Here is a 21300-nt window from a genome sequence, read left to right on the forward strand (position 1 = left end):
TAACTAAAAAAAAGTGTTTACGGAGATAAGGAAAAAAAACTCTACAAACTTAATGTAAAAAAGATGCATCACTCTACATAAACTCACCTTTCCTTCTTCCCTTGGAATAATGACATTTTCATATCTGTTTCGGCATTGTTTTGGTGAGCGATAGACTCTGCTGCATGAGTTAACAACATCACTAACAAGGTCCCAATTGGGAGTGTGTGCTGGCGATACAACAGCAAGATTTAAAGGAAGCTCCAGCAGCTGCTTCACTGCCTACAACAGATAAGGGTACAAAAGCTTCAGGTAACAAATCATTCCAATCTTCCAAACCAGTACTTATTTGCATGTACCCACACACCATTATTACAATGGGGCAGAGAGCTTAGAATTCAGTCCATGGGTTCACCTATGTTCAACAGATAATAAATAAGCATAAATTCTTTTATGCAGATTTATGTCTGCATAGGTAGAGCTGCCATCCAAGTGCTGCTCTTCTCAAAGGCAAGAAGAACTTTAGCTGCATTATCCAATGTCCAGTCAGACAAATCTGGGCCACAATAGTAAGCAGTATCTACAGCAAGAACAGAACTTAATTTATCCTTAAGGAAACACAAGTGATATGCAATCTGCTGAGTTAGATCAGCAAAATGCCAAACTAACTGTAAGGAATTAGAAATAAAATTGAAGAGAGAAAGTACTGAAAGAGCCATTTATGAAATTAGAAGCTAAAATACAATACATAATATCAGCAGAAAGCACAGGTATTGTCTGACCTGCAGAAGTGCCCAGTCTTCACTGATCAACCACTCAGGATTATCCTGTCCAGCTTCAGCAGCAGGCTTGACAAGCGTCGGCAAAGGCTTTGCAAACTGTGTTTGTTGTTTCAACAAGATATTTTTCTTCTGGTCCTTGCCTTCTCGTCGCATTTTCAACATTCCTGGAGTTGCTCGATCAAAAAGTGAACGAGGAGGAATAACCGTCTCTCCATGACGTTGCTTTTTCTTCCTACCTGCAGCTAAGACCAAAAAAAAATCTCAGTAAATAGTTACTACCATTGTTTGATTCATGTGCTATGTATAGCTGCAAAATGCTCCTAAATGTGCACAGAGTATTCCATGCTACCTCTTAAAAGCACAATGGCAGAAACTATAAAGGTTCTGGCCATACTATGTTTTAAGTGAGAACAGCCTAACTCACACAGCAGAATACCTATTTTCTAGAAATTCAGAGGTAAAAATACCATATTCCTAAATCAAAAGACATGCTGTCTAAGACAAACTGAGTTTTCGGTGATACAGAACCACAGTGAGACAAGACATTTCATATCCTCAAACCTGCAGGTTTGATCTTTACTAGACCAGACACGTAGGAATTATCAAAAATCCCAACGTTTTTAACTCTCAGCAATAAAACTCCCAACAGTTTTGAACAAGCATTTACCAGAAGGATCTGTTTTGTGTCGTTTACGTTCCTTCCTGACATACACTGGAGGCAACTTTGATTCAGGAATAGGGGTGGTATCATACATCAGGCACATAACTGAATCAATATAGATGTCATTGTCATCCTGAGGTGGAGTGGGGGGAGTCCAAAGCTGCACAGAAAGAAAAATGTAGTTAGTGAACTATTAACTAATCAAAGGTCTTTATGTTTCAAAAGATAAAAAGCTTATTTAGGCTGCCTGCTATTACTTGTACTTACTGGCATAATTTCAGTTTGTCCATCTGGACCTTCATAGACATACTCCTACAGAGCAAAAAGAGAATGCAATTCAAATGATCTGACTGAACCCTGAAGGAAAATGTATTCTCAGAATAATTGTTAATACATTTAAGAAATACAATAATCAGGAATTACTTTGTTGTATGCATCCTCTCGAGTGTAGGTGAGAAGCTCTTCTTCATCCTCCCAAAGCATTTTTTGCTCTTTTTCCTTTAATTCCTTCATATGCTGGACTTCCCATGCTTTCTTTACAGTTTTCAATTCCACCTAGGTAAAAGTTAGACTCCTTATAAACTTTATGCAGTAACAGACACTAGATAGAAGTTACTGCTTTGTGTTTTTACAGACAAATTCCTTAATCTTTGATATTTACAGGCAAAAGAATCTTAAAGATACTTTATATACTTTTACGGTCAGTTAAAGGAGATTTTGCAGGTATTGCAGGTATTTAAACCCTCGAAATAAAGCAAACTCTGAGTTAAACATCCAAGACAACCAGAACAAGCTCCTTTACCCAAATAAGCAGGCTCACTGAAGCTAGTGATATTTTTCCCTGCTATCAATGGAGTACAAAAAATATTTGCTGAACTGTGCTGAATAATGTCTTTCCCATTTTACAAAGAAGAAATGAAAAATTGACATCTGCTTAAACCTAAAGAATGACAAGATAGGAAAATCTCTATAAGGCATTCTTGGTGTTCATAGAGTACAGCAAGAGAAGACAACAGAGGTGCTTACAACATACTTACTCCATGTCACTGGAGCAACTTCCACTTCACACTGAAAGTATTAACCCTGCTTGTACGCATTACGATGAACAACATGGAATAGAAATATTTGCTATTTTACCTCATTCAACCGAGGCTCAGTCTCATCAACTGAAACATGGAAGAGCTCTAAATAATTCAAAGCATACTTCTCAATTGGAGTCAACTGTGAGAATGTATCAAGGAAAAAGAAAGTTAGTATTGAGGATAACAAAAGAAATATAACTGAAGGAGAGTGTATCAAAGGTTTCCTGAAAACTAATCTCCCTTTCTGATAATTTAACAACAGCTTAAAATCAGTAGTTTCCCATCCATTTAATGAAGTATCAAACTAATTGAAAACAAAGTTGCTTTAAAGCAAGACTGTAAAGGAATTGAAATATTATGAACTAAATATGACTTTTTAACTAAATATTCATGGAAGGTCATGGTACCTGATCCACAACAGCGACTAATTCCTGCAATGGTGAGGGCTCTTCGTTGTATTTCGTCTCACAGAGCTCTGAGATTAAAGGTTCAATGTGTGACTCAGATCTTATTTCTTGTATCTGATCATTTGACTCTTCATCTTCGTGCTCAATACTGTTGAGGGCCTTTAAGAAAGACATTTAAAAAAAAAATTAGGACTTCAAAAACATGGAAAGAAGCTTCAATAAGAAGTTCAATGAAGTCCAACACAAATTTCTGCAATAAATCTCTCCTTGGGCAAGAGAAACAGTCCCCAGAAAGATTACAACTTCACTGCGTCCCTTTGGAAGTACTGTTAAGAGGAAAATATCAAAACGATATAAACCTAACAGAAAAGAGACTGGAAGAATTTACCTCCTCCCCAAAAATAAGAGAAGGCAGTGTAACACCAATGTCATACAGCTGTATTTTTAATGTCTGGGTTAATAATTACCTCTATGAATGGTCGTGCAACTTTAGGTGAAATGGTTTCTGCTGGAGAAGGCTCCTGAGAAAGTACTACAAACTCTTCTGCTTTCACTCTAAATCCAGAATCCTCCATAGGAGAATGAACCTCAAACAACTCCTGAATCGTTTGCTTGGTAGTTGGAAGAAAAAAAGAGAAGTATATTCAGCTTTCAGAACTATTTTGCTTTTTACATTATTTTAAATTAACTTAGGTTCAAGTAACCTTATAGACTATGCACTGACTAAAGAAAAAAAAATAAACCTTTATCTTTTATTTCTGGAAAATTGTCCACTTTCTCTTCTGTAATTTTCTCCTGTGACTACACAGTAGAATAAAGTATTATTCAGCAATTTATAGGAAAGCCAGAAATGCACACTTTAATAACCTACATCACAGTATCAGGAGTGCCAGAAGAGGACAGACTAGCTTCATCAGTGCTGTAACTGTCTTCTGCACCTTGAGACCAGCCTACATCACTGAATACCCAAACTTTGTATTTCATGTTTTCAAAGTCATTGAAAACTTCAACCTTACAAACTGCAGAAGTTTGTAGCAAAGTGCAAGAAACCAGAAGATAAAGTCACAAAGGTGATGACAATGCAAGCAACAGAACAAGAGCAGATAATGCCACATTCTCTCAAATACTGATGGCTAAGTTCCAGCAATCCTGAAACCTAATATGCTTACATATCACTTCCAGTGCAAACACATTTCTTTTATGCTGTTATTTAAAATTCCAGCAAAGATTTTTGAAATTACTAAACACTGGTGCATGTTTTAATATTAACTTACCTGTGTTAAAAAGGCCATTGAATAGTCATTTCCCTGAGCAGCTACTTCTCTGATCAAATCCTTTGTGCCATTTTTCAAAAGCTTCTCTTCTACAGAATTACCACTGACAAGCCTAAAAAGGGAGGAAAAAAACAGTTTCAGAAACACAAATTTCCCTTGTAGAATAACATTGAACTTTTAAAAAGTTTTGGTTTTGGTGCTGGTACAGGCCAAGAACAAAACAGATACTACCTTCTCTACTTTAAAGATTTCCTTTAACAATCGGTATAAAAGACCCACTATTTAAAAATGTGAGGTATGCAAGCATAGAAAAAACATGCATATAGGATTCATTAATTACACGTGGTGTTAAGAAAGACTATAACTGTGTATGATAAATTGGAGGAGGGGGGTAGATATTGAAGTGAGACGATGTTTTCAGCACTGTTTCAACTTTATTTCAGATCATTTAGGGCAGTGCTATCTGAAATAACCTTATGTTAAAGCATGTTAAGGAAAAGTTGTTGATCTGTAAGCATCACCTGTATATGTGGATATCTTTACATCTCCCAATTCTGTCACACCATTCCTGTGCCTTTGCATCCATCACTGGATTTAGGTCATTGTCATAGAACACAACGGTGTCTGCCTCAACAAGATTGACTCCAGTGGAGCGACTGTGAGAAGAAAGGATGGCACAGAAAATGCGCTTGTCTCTGTTGAAACTTTTCATCAGTTCCTACATAAATGGAGTAAAAGCAAGTAGTAAATAAACCACACACCAAAATAAAATGCCAAACCAAATTCACTAAAGCCTAATAAAACAAAAAGACAAAAAAGGAAGTCAATGTTTCAAAATAAGTGAGAAACAATATAAATTTCCTTCTACTAGCATATAAAAGGCTATGGAGCACATACTGTGGTACCCATGGACACACTTACCTGCCGTTGTTCATAGTTAGCATATTCATCAATCCTCACAAATGTGAGGAAATGGAAATTCAGGAACAATTCCAGTATGTCCAACATCAGAATCATCTGTGACAAAATCAGCACACGGCGCCCTTCAGATTTCAATTTTTGAAGCAAGACAGCAAGAGCTTCTAATTTTCCTGAATTTTAAAATAGAAAACCAATAATGGTTTTTATATAGACACTCCATTGATCTGAAACTTGAAATTACCGAAGTATTACCACCCAGTGTCCACCTTTACCTGAGTCATACTGCACCAGCCGGAGGTCAGGGAACTGCAGCAAGTGTGGAGATGTAATCCGTTGCAACTGATGCAAGTGTGGAGCTGCCTTCTGCTTAAGACTGTGTTTAAGGACTTTCAATCTGTGGCTATATGAAGGGGGAGGATTTGCTACATACAAACACGGAGGAGCAGCAACTGCAGCTGGCAATACGAAGAGAGCCCTGTGAAAAGCATTTTAAAAAGTGAATGCCAGGTTAAGAAGCTATGCACAAAACGATGTGGCAATAATTTTCAGCCTGTCAACAGTGTAATTTTACACTATTGCCTACACGCTTCGTTGAACTGACTTAGTAAGCAGTACAAATCTTAAAAGTGTTAATATTCTCTCTCTCTCTCCATCTTTTTTTATCTGTTTTGATGATAGCTTCTGTTAAGATGTTTGTTATCATTTACATCATTTGCTGCTAAATAAATTAATCTAAACCAAACAAGCTCATGAACAGGAACAACAACTTTACAGTTTTACTGAAAAGGACTGTTTGAGAAATAACTAAGTGTGGGAAAGACCTACAAGGGCTGAGTCGCACATTACCTGTTAACAACATCCCTTAGAGATTCTTGTTGCTGAACCAAAGTCTGGATCATTTCTTGCAAAGGATCACTTGGGCCTCTGGAGGCACTTGAAGAAAGGCAGCAATTCACAAAGCCAGTCCACCTCCAACTGTTGTCCTCACAGGAAGACAGCTGAGAGGGCTTTTGTTCACCAATTAAAGAACAAATACCCAACAAGTCTCTGCCATACATTGGAGCCCTTGAACAACGGCGCTCATTGCCAGAAAATATTCTGTCCAGACGTTCCTTTAAAAGACGGTTCTTTTCTTCATATGTTTCCTTTGACAAGAGAAGTTGAAAAAATGTATTTACTGTCAGTAGCAATTACTTAGAAATTCTAGTTTCTTTAGAATTAAGTTATCAGGACCAGAGTAATATGCAATTTAAGCATTAATATGCTCATTTCTGACAACTACTCAGATCAATCACAAAACATGTAAGTTTCAAGATAAAATTTGAAGATTACATTTAAATCCAATAAATATTAAAGAGTCAACTCCACCTTAGACTGGTGTCTTGCTTCTATCAGAGTGTATTTCATAGTTTTGGAAAAAAAATAATTTATATTTGAGCCATTTCAGGTAATGCATTAATATTGATAAGTTGCAGTTTCTTGCAATTTAATGTTTGATGTTTTCCCATGTTTTATAGGTTGCTTAAGTACCTTTTTAAAAATTGTCCAGATTAGAGATCCATGAAATTTGCCCAATTGCCAGTGTTGTAAACTAGAGGTTAATATCAACCCTGAAGAGTTGCGTTTCCATAAGAAAATAGAAATTAAGTACCTGTGATTGTCCATGTGTAGGTGCTGCTTTTAACACTGCTCCCATATCACCAGATGACAAATTAGTAACTGCAGTTCTACCTGGAATACAAACTGAGGATAAACCTTGTGTTTATATACTTATTCTTCTGAAGTTGCACTTATTATTCTCAATAAGCAGACATTTCTTAGCTGCAACACATATCAATGTTACAGATAAACTTTTAGTCTAAATATTCATTAGGTACTGGAAATTTGTACCTCCTTCACTACACATCAGGCATCTGATACGTTTATTGCAACTAGTTTCACAAATAGAGGAGAACAGAATTTAACTTTGCTTTGCACAAAGACCTCTTGCATTCACAGTTCATTCAGAATGTCATGTATAGTGCATTTAAAATTTATACTCTAAATCAGAAAAAATCATTCTAATTTATATTAATAAAACTATACAAGATTTTTCAGAAAATATATTAGATTGATATATCTACAAATTAAAGAAACTATATATGATGAAATCTCACAGTAGCATTTCCGTGAAGTCAACTATTTTCAGATGTTTTACCAGGCACCTAACTGAACTAAAAGACCATTACACACAACTAATTGAACCTACAGTGATACCATTCATGTAGTAGCAGACTACAGACACCATGTAGTGGTCATTTTCTTGATATGATTTATAGGTTTCTATTTCAGGCAGAATGCATTGCTTATCAGCACTGATTATTTGTACAACCCTCTCCTAGGCAGCGTGAAACTGCATTTAATGGTGAATCAATACACCAATAAAGAATTGAATTCAAGTTAACAAGCAAGCACTAGCTCTTATGTTAAGAATAACAGTCTCTGAGGAAAAAGCAGAGTTGAAAGTTTTGTCTTTATACATTTTTATTCCAGAAAAACATGCCAATAGAGATATCCAACGTATTCTGATGACCCAAAACAACTTATTTATCTGGTATCTTATCCAAAATTCAGGAAGTCAAAATAAGTATTTTCAATACGCTTTACATCTTCCTCCAAAGATTAATAGTAATTTTTTCTTTCAATATGTGAAAACAGTGTTTTTATTATTATTAATATTATTGCTTTTAACAGAGCTCTCTCGTTACCATCATGATTGTAGTAAGATGGGTGAGTTTTTGTAGAAAATTTTATCTTGAGTTACCAATTTCAGTTGCGAACTGTGGCCATATTAGGAGCATTTGTAATGTTATCAGAGCTCGAGGATTAAACATTTCAGCCACAGATCTTACAAACCATGACAGAAATTCTTTACCTCCCAACAACTGGGAGGCTGCTGAAGATTCCTCTCCCTTTTTATGATGAGGTTCTTAGTTTCAGAATGTCAAAATATGAACTTCAAGGGCACATTAATACATCAAAAAGGAGCAGTAAACAGTCTGTTTTAAGGGAATGGTTTATATCCAGAGAAAATTACAGCAGATGGCCATTTCCAAGGCATGAACTCCTAGTACTGCATTTATCACCACTTAACAACCTGCTGTTATGTTGTAAGTACATCCTAGACCACTCTATTGTTTTTTGATCAACACCTTGATTGTGTTTTAAAGCAAGGAATTGATCATATTCACAGCAAGGCACCAAATATCTGAGCAGCATTTACAGAGGGAAACAAAAACAGTAGCTTGAGTAGATAGAGAAGCAAAGAAACTTAGATCAGAATTTATGTGTAAAAACAGAGAGAACTGCTGGACATTCTACGTCAGTATAAAAAAGCATCACCTTGATCTTTCTTTGAAAAAGAATCAAAGTATTTCAAACTCGTTTCTTCCCCAAAAAACCTGACCTAAGATATAACTGGTAAAGAAAATTCTATGTATTTAATTTGGCTTCAAGCTCTTCCAAGTTTGTACTAAGACTTTACCTAAAACTTCGGTACACATCACTCATAAATCACTAGTCAGAAAGATTTTCCTCATAGTTTACCTGCTTCTGAACTCAACTGAAAAAAAAAGATACAATCTGTAAAAATTTTGAGTATTTATGAATATGTGATTTTAGCAATTGAGTGTTTAGATAGAGACATTTCTTCAGGTCAGAAAACCTACCTTGCTGTGTGACTGCCGTGGAAGTTGGCACACCTGCCTGATGCTGGTTTCCTAATGCGTTCAGAGCATTCTGAACAGTTCCAGCTTGGGAAACTGTCTGCATGACAACTGGACCCTGAGGTCTCAAATACTGTTGTCCTGGTGCTGAAACAATTTGGAGAACGCTTCCTGCAACAGATGGATTTTAAAAAATTAGACGGGATAGAGTGCAAAAGGACCTCTAGTGTTCTGCAGCAAAAGATACCACTGTTACAAACCAATCATTACCGTTTCAAACTATGTTAAATTTTTTCCCCAAAAAGTCATTACACCCATCTGATTTAAAATTCCATAATCTCTGCTAGGAGAGACTTAAGTCTTCATAGTTATACAGGAGTTTCACAAAGTCAGAGTATCATTACATATCTAGGTATTTTATATGGAATTTGGGCAAAATCCAATTAAGTAAAAAAAAAAAAAAAAACTCAGCGTTTCCTCTATTTATTTTGTTAGCCATAAGAATCAAGATATCTAAATTCTCCTGAATTTGGCAATGCACACACTACCAGGAGGAGAAATTTGAGAGCAGAAAGTATCATAAGTAGAGCTTTCAGATCAGTGAAAGCTCTGATCAGTATGGAAAAAATCACAGGCACACCAATCTTGAAATGTTATTTACACCATTTCTGAACAAATGAAGAACATACTTAGTTTTGTCTGTTTCTACTCATCAGGTAATTTATCTGAAATAATATCTCACCTTACTTCAGCTGTATCGCATACACATGAAAGCAAATTCAGTAATAAAATTTTGAAATACAATATAGAAAATGAAAGTAACCATGTCTTGCACTTAATACACATTTATTTTCAAAACAGACCTAGCTCATTATCCATCTCACGCAGAAAACAGGTAGAACAGAACAGTACAAACTGATGGCGGGATGAAATCTCCTTAGTATACAAGGGAACAAGGAATGTGCTGTCCACATCAAAAAATGGAGCATTCTAAATCGTGGGAAACTCACTGTTTTGAAAATAGTACCTTGTAACTGCAAAGGCTGCCCCGCAGTGAGCTGTCGAAGTTGGCTATGTGACAAAGTAAACTTGTTCCCTTGGAACTGCAGTGTTACAGGGGTCTCTGGCTGAGCAATTCTGCCTTGTGCTCCTGCTATAGAAGCCAGCTGGGCAATTTTTACTACCTCACCACCTGTTAAGGAGGAAAACAAGCATTAAGAAAACCAAAGTGGGAGGTGGGTTGTTCAATATTCACAGTTCTAAATTTTGGTTAGTAAACTGGTGCTGAAGCGCCTTCCATGCAGAATTATACTTAGTGCATCAAAAGTGTCATATAAAAGTTAAGCAGGTATCGCTTTCTATACTTGTTGGACAAACTGGAAAAAAGTTGATTGTTTAAAAGCTAAGAACATCAACATTTTAGAAGGTATCACTATCATTAGCAAAACCAGTAAGAGCTACCTGAAAACTCATGTGACACTTTATAACAGAACAAGTATAGACATTAAAGTGATTTCCACTGCCTTTTCAAGAGCATAAAGGAAGGCTGAAGGAAGAGACAAAAATATTCACACATGTAGCTATATAAATACATTTAAAATAATATGAAATTTGCTGATGAAACATGATTTACATTAAGCAATCTGCACTTAGACAAACAAAAAGCTTTAAAGTGGCAAGGACCAAGCTTTTTGTGATTTAAATGCAGAAAAGTTAGAGGCATTTAAGCATTAAGTTTTACGATCTTGAGAAAATACGGGCATGGAAATTTAGCTTTTGTAAAGGCAGTGCGTTACCCCAGAGAAAAAAAATTAATATATCAGTGCTCAGTACTCTACATACATGCTAATAGGCAGTGCACATACAACCTTAAAGCAAAGCCTCATTGCTTTTCTCTGCCTAACAGTTGCGACGCTCCTCTCCGTGAGAGGCCTTTAGCAGATGGATTAGTGTTTAATATGAAAGGAATAATTAGGATAGAGCTAAAACATTTGGTCTGAAGGAAGTCTTGCCAGCAGAAGGAACATGCAGAAATAGGAGATTAAGTTGACACCGCTAATGTATGTCCACAGCAATTCTATTGTTTCTTATCCAATTTTTGATTTTCCTTGGTCATAAGCAACGTACTGAGCAAGGCTAATCAGAAGAGTGAAAAAAAAACAACGATTCTGTACACATTTTAGGGTGCCTAGTAACTTAACCTCGTTGTAGTAAAAAGGTGGGAGAAACCTCGAAAGGGGAGGCCACTTACTAGGCAACCGTGCCTGGGCCTGGGAGGTGAGTACCAGCCTCTGAGGCAGCACACTCTGTTGGATGGTGTGCGGGGGGGGCTGTGGCTGGGCCTGGCCCAGCTGGGAGGCCTGTGCTGTGGTCTGGCCCCGCTGTTTCACAGGATGGGCTGTGCTAGTTGCTGTGGTGAAGGTCGCTGCGGGCTGGTGTCTTGGAGCACTGGTGGAAGCCTGAGTTGTCTGAAACTGTGCTGCTGCAGCTGCAATCGATAAGGTTTGTTTGTGCAAGCTGTTAGAGGTTTTAACTCCACTGCTTTAAACAACCTGCATTAAAAAGAAACCTTCCAACAGGATATTAAAACGGCTACAGGAACGGCTTTTCCTTACAGACTGGGATTTCTAGCCATGCCTACTACTCCGTCCTACTTTTACAACATTATTTATTTGGTAAGCATTATTTAAAGGTTAAATAAATACACAAAAGTACTCTTAATTCCCATGTTTGACAGAACATTACATGTGATCAGGGTTTAAATACCAACTATGACATATTAACTCCATACACTATCAGTTAGGTTACACAAAGCTTAGTTTTGCATTACACTGGCAGATCATACTGTAGAAACTAGTGGGGAAATTTACTGGCCATTAGTTTGTTGGTATTTTTAAGCCATTAGTATTCTAGACCATTAAGCTAGACGGAAAAAGAGTTCTATTATCAGGCTAACTGGTATCAGTGTATTTAGAAGTCTATCTAATCAACAAAGCCCTAACTCTCTTACCTTGATTTGAGGACACCGTAGCTATGGGTGACCTTCCCCGTACTTGTCCCTGTTGAGTTACTGTTGCTGTGGTCACCGTGCGTTGTACCTGAGTGCTTGGAAAAACTACAGTCCTGCCCTCTGGTTTCTGACCATACTGAACTGGTTGAAACAACCTGAAAAGAACATGAAAAGTCAAAGGCTATAGGAAAATCATGATCTGGCTTTTAAAAAGTAAGCTCTAACAGCAGGGAAAGCATAAACTGACCCCTCAGATACTAATCTCTTGCTTATAGATGGCTGATGCTGGCAAGACTCATCACTGGCAAACTTCAATTATGGAAATACCATAAAGTCAGTTTGCTAAGTACACGTAAGAAGAAAATCTTCATTGCCATGCATCCAGTTGAATGCAGAAAAAAAACCAGAATTACAGTAAACAAGTTACACAGTCTAGCTTGAAACTGGAATGGCATCCTTGTATCATTTCAAGAGAGATGTCAACCTGCCAGCAGGTCATCAGTTAACTCCTTTTCATCAAAAAACCAATTCCACTTTGAGATTTTCCAAGAGAAAAATACTAATACATCCACCAATCAAGTAAAAACTTTGGGAAATCAAAAAAACAAACTTCAAAAGGATTGTATAACTGTGAAAAACTATTAAAATTGAATCCATACTTGCAGTTGTAAATAAGAAAGAATAAAAAAATACAAAGCAAAGCCTGAGAATTTACTTGAATCACATTACCAGAGATGCAGACAGAACTACATTTTGCTCCTGTAATTCTAGTTAAAAGGAAGACAGTTGAACATACCTGCTTGGTTTGAGCTTCACTGCGTTAGGCCTAGCTGGTGGTGGAGGGGAGCTGTAGATTTCTTCAATTAATTTTCTAGTAACCTTTTGTTTTGGCAACAATTGTGCTTCATAATGAGTCATTTTGTTTTCCATTCCAATGAGATCAAAGAGAGACAAGTCTGATTCCTAGAAGTATTGTAAAATAATGTTTATTATTTTATGTGACAGCACAAACAGCTAAGTATTCTCTATGTTCTACACTAAATTCACTTTCTATATTTTACTTTTTAATTTGAAATAAGCTTAAAAACTTATCTATTAATTATTAGCCAAAACTGTCTAGAGACTTTGGAAACATATCTTAAGATGGTAGTCCCGTTTTATGCATCAGCATCAGAAACGAGAATTTAAATCATTAGCTGACACTAAAGAAATCAAGGCAAGCCATCATTTGACAATTCTTCATACACCATACTTTCCAGAGAATTAAGTAAAATTCTTAGAATGTGTTTTTTGACTATGGAACCCAAATGCCAAACTATAAAATATGTGTATAATTTAGGTGTAGAAAAATATGAAGGATGAAATATGACCAGCCAAAAAGATCACTATTACTCATGCTTCTCTCTAGGGAAATTATTATCTTGAAGAGGGAGAACACACCTTTGATGATAACACAAATAGCGATACTTCAAATGGACTGACAGAAGTGTACTAATTTACTCATTGAATCAGTGTTTACTTTCATGCGAATAAAGAATAGGTCCTACTCTCCTTTAGCTACTGAAAGCACACAAAAAAAAAACAACAGAATGTTATAAATAAACACTGTGCTACCCAAAGTGTTGCTGGTGTAGAAAAACTGCAAATGACTATGGCTACAATGAAAAAAAAAGCCAGTTTCTCTTTGACCAAGTAGTTCATGAAAAATTGCAAACTACTTGAAAAAAACATGATTGGAAACCACTTGAAAAGCTCAAACTGCTATTACGAAAGAGATGCAGCAAGTATGCGCTTGGTAGGCATGGATATGGAATAGTGAATTCCTTCAATTTATAACTTCAGGTAGACTTACGATGTATAACACAACAATATTAAGTACCAATATTCTATGAGGGCACTAAAACAAAAAAATAGTTTACTTTTCTACTCACCTTCCAAATATCCCTTTCTAGGGCACTCAGTACAAGAGATGCAGTTCTATATTCCAGTGTTTCTGATACATAAGAGGTACTTGAAAGCCGGGGGTTTATCAGGTCAGGGTGATTACAGATCCTTTGCAGCTGCATCAGGACATGCAGGACACTGATGAAGTGCCCGCTTTTGAGGGCTTCTTGGGTTCTACCAAATAATTGATACAGAAATACATCAGTTTAAGCACATTTTTTCAAAGCCATAAAAAAAGATGTCCCTAAATCAGCAAGGTGAGAACGTGCAGCACAATACATCATGCAAAAGTCTATAATGCAAGCTTAGTCTCTACGTAGGTCCTTCCAGAGTGGTTTAAGTAACTCTGCAGTGAATATAAATCTGGGAACATGAAGCTTAGGGACCAGTGCTACCTTAAAGTCAGATACAACCTTACCATCTCCCTGTCCTCCAACTTTCTTTGTTCTGTTTCTGTTCCATCCTTCCACTTTTCAATAACTACTTGGTATCACAGCACAAGTTAAGAGGAGAAAGATGGAGGGTGGAAGAGTGCAAAGAGACAGAAACACTTTGGGCTTTAAGAAATAAACAACCACACATTAGAGAGAAATCTTGAAACAAAACAGGGGCAAAACTGACCAATAGTTACATTTGATTTTTAGGTTTCAGATGTAAAAGTGTTTGTTTTCCACTAGGTTCATAGCATCACTTGTCTATCACTTTAGTTTACAATTTAATTGTATTCTAACCACTGGTCATGCAGGAAAGTTTCAGAAAAATATTAAAACACCTCCAACCATGACATTCCAAGCATATCATCTTGCTTAAGCACCAAAAATAACATCATTTTTATTTCCTGTTTTAACTCCTTACCCTGGTTGTAATATGACATCTTCGTACATAGCTTTTTGTCGACTAGAAAGACGACACTTTAGCACATGTTCATATTTCTTTGTTAGCTGCTTTTCAACATCTCTCTTTGATCTTCTCAAGATAAATGGCTGAATCATCTGAAACATTTGACAATTGAAGAAAAAAAATATCTCACTTCAAAGATGCAATTTTACAACAGGAAGCTAAACCCATTCACACCCAATACATTTTATGTGACAAACCTCATATGCCATATACAATCATACTGAACGTACACAGTTGTATAAGCACTGTTTGTTCAGAATTTTCCACGTTATCCTTCAAAATCTGAGTCACATTATCTTTAAAAGATACCTCTATATTTTTCTGATAGCAGAAAACCCTGCTTACAGGTGGACTTTCTGTCTGAACTGAACAAAGACTAAGAAAGGCCACTAATCTAGAGGTAAACCACATCTTTTACATTTTTTTCCTCTCTCCAACAGATTCTACACGTAATGTAGGATGGCAGATGATTAAAAAATGGCAACATACTCTGTGTAGCCTGATGACCAGTTTATGGCAATAATCCTGGTTCTCTTCATTAGCTGCTTTTACTGGAAAATCTAGATAAGGCCTGGAAATTCCCGGAATCAAGAAGTGTACCATGGTCCACAACTCCATCAATGTGTTATGTAAAGGGGTATCTATCAAAAGTAAACGATGTTGGCTGCGAATAATAAAAGAAAAATTGTAATCAATACAGGATTTAGCTAACTCTATGGAGACCAATATTCAAACTCTGTACCTTTAGGTTTGTCAGATACAAAGAAGAAGGAGTAGTGCTAACAAAATTATATCTAGGATAAATTGTCTTTTTAATCTTGAATATACCAGCAAACTAGCTTCCTCATTGCAGATAACATACAAGGGAACCTGTTTTGAAGCAGATTATCAGCAAAGAGGAGTTCTAGTGTTACAGTGGAAATAACAAAAAGATCCTGAGCATGTCCCTGTATCCTGACTGTTTCAAGTAGTCTTGAAATAGTCAGGATGAAACCTCTATAGGCAAGTGCTGGTAAATAGTACAGGAATTGGGGCCAGAGTATCCTTACAGTTCTCTTTTGAACAGAAAACTGAGGTGACATGACGAAAAAAAAAAATATACTGCCAATACGAAAAAAAAATGTTCCACGCTATACCTGCGGAGACTGAAAAGTGCTTCCCAATGTTTCTCAGTCATGTTCTTAATTTGTTGCATCTCATCTACTATTAAATATTTCCATCGCATTTTCATAAATGCTGGGTGGCCTTTGAACAGTTGCTTGTAGGAGGTGATACACACATTAAAGCTGTTGGGTTCTGACCATTCCTACAGAAAAGGAAACAAAGGATGAGACAGAAAAGTTAAGGCAGAATGCTCTGGTATCTTACAACCAGCTGTGTCTTCATTAGGAACAGAAAGATGCTATGAGATGCTAAGATAGACTTGTCTTTAAACGGCAGTCAGTTCAGAAAGCAGGTTAAGTATTGCATGTAGTCCTCAATACCAAGGGAGTTCCAAAGATGCCTTTCAAAATCTAGAACTGTTAGATGTGAATCTCTTGGTAAAGCAACTTGTAGTGTTACAATTTTTTTAATATTCCATCAGGACAGAAAGAATATACAGATTAACGCTAGTTAAGAGAAAAGTCTTGCCATCTAAAATTAAAAATATAACAGCGTAAGATTCACAGAACACAGTACCTGTCTCTTCGCTCTAAGTTCTCTTTGGCTGCCAAAATAAAGAAGAATTTTCAACCCTGGGCACCAACGTTTCAATTCCAGCTCCCATTTCAATATGTTACAGCTCCGTACAACAACAAGGTGAGGGCCCCAGTTACCTACAGTTAAAAATAGAAAGAGGCTCCTATAATTCACATGACTTATCTTCAACCCTGATTTTGAAAGTACAGAGTACTAAATTAATCATTAGATGTGAGATCCAACAACATCAAACAGAAGTAATTTAATGACTAATCTACTTATTATTTTGAATAAAAGATATTAGTCCCACAACTTTTGCCTTACTTGTACTTCTTAAACCATGCTGACTACAACGCTGTTAGTAATACCTGAGATGACATACAAGACACATTCATCCAGCTGATTATATTTACTCCTTGAATGTAACCATCTGCAGCTATCAGCTCATTACAGCTTGTGAGACTTTTTTATTAAACTAGTAAACTAGGCTTCAGAAAAATTTTGTCACCTAGAAGGTAACAGCAGATTGGTCAAACAGTATACTTGATATGAAAGCACTCCTTTGTCACACTTAACCTAAGAAAGCTTTTCTGGCATAATCCTACTCTGTACATTAACTAAAGTCTGATACAGTTCAGCAGAAAAATGTGACCTTAGTCTACCATTCACAAAGACAACGTTGGCCCAGTACCTGTCTAAAATTGAGACAAATTAACTCACCTTCATTACAGGCCAAGTGTGCAAAAAAGGCGATAATTTGCACTGTTTTGCCAAGCCCAGCTTCATCTGCCAGAATGCCATTGAGATTTTTCCTGTACAACTTTGCTAACCAATCTAGCCCAATCTTTTGATATTCTCTGAGAGGCCCATATAACAGGGATGGAGTATTGTATTTTACCTGTAATAAGAATTCATCATCACTTTTTTTTCAGTTAAATTGACAGAGCATGTAAAAAAACAAATATATTCTATAGTTTGATAAACAGAAAATATTAACTGTTATTTGTGGCTAAAATCTGCTAAATCACATAAAAGGCACTCTTCGTGTAAACACACATAGTAGCAGAAAAGAAGGAATTTTACCGTTGTTGTTATCCTAGAGCTGCCTTTGGGTAACAGCATTTCTGCTGCAGCAGCAACTTCTGATATGTCTCGCATGTGCTTCTTTGGAGGACTTGATCTGTCTATACTTTTGTACTGGTCAATGCTGAGGAGAGAGTCTATGAGGACAACTTCTTTCTGAGGACTCTCCCTATCAGACATATGGTCATCCATTTCTGTGAGACAAAAATGACATTGACATATAAAATAAACAAAAACTTAAGAACCAGCTGCACAAAGAAATTGAGATGGCTAGCATTCAGATAAGGGTATAAAACAAACAATGACATGATCTTTGGGGTAGTCAAGCTAAAATTCAAGTAGCTTAAGCTCGGTAAGATGAGCACGTTCTAGATGTTCACACTAGGTATATGAACAGGACCATTAGCTTTCCACAGCTTCTGTGGAGGTCCTCTCATATTACCTATTAACTATCTTCAAATATTTAATTCCATCATCACTTTAGTAGAGAACAGATGGCAACTGTGTAATAATAACTATGAAGTGTGCTGTGCAGAGCAGCTCTTTTATCACTCACTATTGTTGCTGAGAATTTTACATACCATGACTTTAAGGCAGGCAAATATTACTCTCTTTTTCATGAACTAAGAAATGAAAGAATGGGGAGAAATTTTCCAAAGGCCTTTATCCAAAAATGTACAGCAATAACAGAAATAAATATAACCATCTTTCCATATGCTTACTCAGAAAGCCACTGTACTTCCCGTTCATTCTTGTAGAGAACATTGCTCATCACTTAAAAATAATTTCAGATGTAATTCACTCAATATTTGTTTTCCCTTAATACATTTTTTGAATACAGAGCCTAAGAGCCATTCAATTTATTTCACACTGTAAGTCAGCACTTTCTTCGAAACAAGAAGTAATTTACCTTCCTCACTGCTATCCTCTTCACTGTCAGGTTTAGGCTGGGGCCAGTGAAAATTTTCAGAAAAGGCACCTTCATACATCTTTAGTAAATCATCCAGAGGCAATTCAGCTGAAGGTCATTAAAGCACGTGAGTTTAAAAATATCAAAACTTGTAACAAATAATACCATTGTTTTTAATCTCATGACATTCTTCACTTTTATAAAGACAGTCCTCTAATCAGAAGTTAACTGAAGGAGTAATTACCAGTTGGAGGAAGGAACTATTTATTTAATGACCCAGAGTATAGAGCATACTTGGCATTACACCATGTAGCCTACTCATTCAGGTTGCTTTATACTATACTACAACCTCCCACGCAAACATACAGTAAGCTACTGGTTGGCAAGGTAGGGGCACCAAATCAAAGTGGTTGAAAGACAACTGAAGAGTTCCAAGTTTCAGAACTGAACTGCACCTCAACCCTACTTAACAGTATCTCCATGACCCCTTGTCTGATCTCTTGAGGCAAGAATGCACATGTTGTCAGTGGCCAATCAATCAAGAAACACCCCAATTAGGAACTTGGCTGACCGGCCAAGAGTTATAATCCCCCCAATCGGCCAGCTGGCTGCAGCCACTAAGCTGCCAAACAGACCAAACAAATGGATTAGGAAACTGCATGTTAATTGCCAAGTGGGCCTAGCTTAATGGGAAGCTCGCCTCTAAAGATCAGCAAGGTTTTTACCATGATAACTGAAGTGATCCCTATGGGACACTTTGCACACATCAAGTTCTGCATAGCAGTTATTGTTAAGTTGCTAATGAAAGCAAATCAGCAGCCTGAGCATTGTCCCTAAAAGTCCTATACCTTTCAAATATTTATACCCCCCAAGAGCAGCCTGTCAGCACCATTTCAGACTTACCAGGTGCATCACAAAACCCTTCTGAAATACTCAGGACAATTGATGACAAAATGTTTATGTTTACCCTGATATACTTCTGTTTTTCAGTGTTTATCATATGTACCTAGAACTTAGACTGAGAGTCTTTTGGTTGAGGTTTTAAAGAAAAACCATGATTCAACAGAGACTTATTTTCTCAAGCTACCTTGCATAATAACTAGGTAAGTACATGGACTGCTTTATGAAGTACAGAAGTCCATCATCATAAACTAACTGCTAGAACTTCCCAATCAGAAAAATAACACGGGTTATACATGACTGAATACCTCAATGCATTCAACTTTTCATCTATAAGCCTATTTACAAGTACAGTAACTGCTGCATGTTTTTACCACAGAATCACAGAATTGTAGGGGTCGGAAGGGACCTCGAAAGCTCATCGGGTCCAACCCCCCTGCATTCTGTTGTTTCAGAGCCCACCAGAGAAGAATCAAGCTACGTGCCTACCTTCTTTGGCTAGATTAGACAATTCAGTTTGATGGTTTATGTTTCCTTCTTTAGCTTCTTGTTCTTCAATTGTTTCTTCTTCATCTTCAACTAAAATCAAAAGAAATGCTAACTGTGTCATTCAAGTTACAAAATAATTCTGGAAGTTTATAACTATGTACCCTTGAAGTGTACTACCGTAAAATATTACAAGTTAGCAGGATTCAAAAAGAATGGCACATGTATACGGAAATCAAGAAAATCTGACAGCAGCTATACCTAGAAACTAAAAAAAATATGAAAGGGAGAAAAGAATTTCTGTCTCAAGACAAAAGGCAGTCTTTAACTGTCTACTGTTGGTTGACAGTAGTCCCCAGAGGTAGATCACTCTGTAGTTTTAAACTGGGAATTTTCTTTGTCAGAAACGTGCCATAGATGTCTTCACAAGAAAGTCACTAATGTAGATGTGTTATTCAGTCTGAAAGCCTCAAAAGAAGTTTAAGACTACTGGTAAGTTTTGAAAAACAAAGGAATAAGAAGAATTTAAATCTACCAAAGATGGCAGTTTGATTCCAGGGAAAGTTTTATTTCCAAATTTTCACTGAAGCTCCTTTCCACAGTTGACTTTCTAATCTCTCTAAGAAGTGGATTAGGGTTGGTATTTTTGGGGGAAAGGCAGCAAGTCCATGCAGAAACAGATTGAAAAACAATGGCCTCGGGGTTTTAATGCATAACTTATGTACTATGCTATAGATAAACAATTTTTAAAAATGACATACCTTCCTCATCAGTCAAAGATGTGCTTGCCTTTCTTTTCCTTCCAGATGATGAAGAACCCTAGCATTCAATAATTAAAATATTTAAGATCTCAGAAAGCAAAATATTTTTTTTGTTTGCAGTTTTAAAGAAAATGAGTGCTTTGCAATGACAGCAGCAATAACTAATAGACATTTAATATCTATTAGCACTTTTCTGGTCATGGAAAAACAAAACACAATAAAAGGAAACTGGACATGCACATACACTATCTGTGTCAAAACCGATTACCTTCTCCCCAGCATTTGTTTCCAAATTCTCATTTTCACCATTAAGGACAAAGATTAAGGTATTTCATGGCACACATCAAGCCCTGCAATTCTAGCTAACGTGCATGTTTTCAACAAAGCTTAAAACTGAAAATTCCCTTTGGATCATATCCATTCCATTCGGCTTTACCTTGTGATCTGAGTACTTTACCAGCTACTGTTGACCTGAACAAGCAACACTATATGAAAAAGCACAGTGTGACCAGGCTGACTAGCTCAGGTTCAGAAGACTTACCATTTCACTTTCTTTTTCCAATAAAAGCTCTTCTGAAGGCTTAGCATCCTTACCTGGAAAATTATCACACTTGATGTAAGTAATGGTTTTAGACTAAATATGTGCAGATTTAGATTAGAAATTAAGATGAAATTATTTTCTCAGAGAGTGGTGAAGCAATGCAACAGGATGCCCAGCAATGTTGTCAATAACCCATTCCTGGAAGTGCTCAAGGCCAGGTTGGATGGGACTTTGAGCAACCTGATCTAGTGGAATGTGTCCCTGCCCACAGCAGA

The 21300-nt window shown here is 36.7% G+C and overlaps 1 protein-coding gene across 14 annotated transcripts in view; it reads right to left on the reverse strand.

The window, feature by feature from the left end:
* Window positions 1-21300, reverse strand: part of EP400 (E1A binding protein p400) — a 48206-nt gene that overhangs the window by 12858 nt on the left and 14048 nt on the right. For 9 of the 14 annotated variants that reach the window (XM_035340593.1, XM_035340596.1, XM_035340602.1 and 6 more), the window contains 30 exons: window positions 21026-21078; window positions 20485-20542; window positions 19727-19816; window positions 18338-18445; window positions 17428-17621; window positions 17065-17242; window positions 16345-16481; window positions 15801-15970; window positions 15154-15328; window positions 14620-14756; window positions 13752-13938; window positions 12617-12783; window positions 11821-11975; window positions 11062-11298; window positions 9838-10002; window positions 8814-8981; window positions 6758-6849; window positions 5953-6251; window positions 5379-5581; window positions 5107-5276; window positions 4707-4903; window positions 4186-4297; window positions 3379-3522; window positions 2912-3070; window positions 2560-2643; window positions 1846-1977; window positions 1690-1734; window positions 1429-1582; window positions 762-1003; window positions 88-261 (listed from right to left, as the gene is read on the reverse strand). In XM_035340593.1, the coding sequence (XP_035196484.1) occupies window positions 88-261; window positions 762-1003; window positions 1429-1582; window positions 1690-1734; window positions 1846-1977; window positions 2560-2643; window positions 2912-3070; window positions 3379-3522; window positions 4186-4297; window positions 4707-4903; window positions 5107-5276; window positions 5379-5581; window positions 5953-6251; window positions 6758-6849; window positions 8814-8981; window positions 9838-10002; window positions 11062-11298; window positions 11821-11975; window positions 12617-12783; window positions 13752-13938; window positions 14620-14756; window positions 15154-15328; window positions 15801-15970; window positions 16345-16481; window positions 17065-17242; window positions 17428-17621; window positions 18338-18445; window positions 19727-19816; window positions 20485-20542; window positions 21026-21078 (4586 nt within the window). The remainder of the gene's footprint in view (window positions 1-87; window positions 262-761; window positions 1004-1428; window positions 1583-1689; window positions 1735-1845; window positions 1978-2559; window positions 2644-2911; window positions 3071-3378; window positions 3523-4185; window positions 4298-4706; window positions 4904-5106; window positions 5277-5378; window positions 5582-5952; window positions 6252-6757; window positions 6850-8813; window positions 8982-9837; window positions 10003-11061; window positions 11299-11820; window positions 11976-12616; window positions 12784-13751; window positions 13939-14619; window positions 14757-15153; window positions 15329-15800; window positions 15971-16344; window positions 16482-17064; window positions 17243-17427; window positions 17622-18337; window positions 18446-19726; window positions 19817-20484; window positions 20543-21025; window positions 21079-21300) is intronic. The other 5 variants (XM_035340604.1, XM_035340603.1, XM_035340599.1 and 2 more) reach the window with 2 other exon arrangements.

The sequence above is a fragment of the Oxyura jamaicensis genome, chromosome 15 (genome assembly GCF_011077185.1).
Source record: "Oxyura jamaicensis isolate SHBP4307 breed ruddy duck chromosome 15, BPBGC_Ojam_1.0, whole genome shotgun sequence".
Taxonomy (NCBI): domain Eukaryota; kingdom Metazoa; phylum Chordata; class Aves; order Anseriformes; family Anatidae; genus Oxyura; species Oxyura jamaicensis.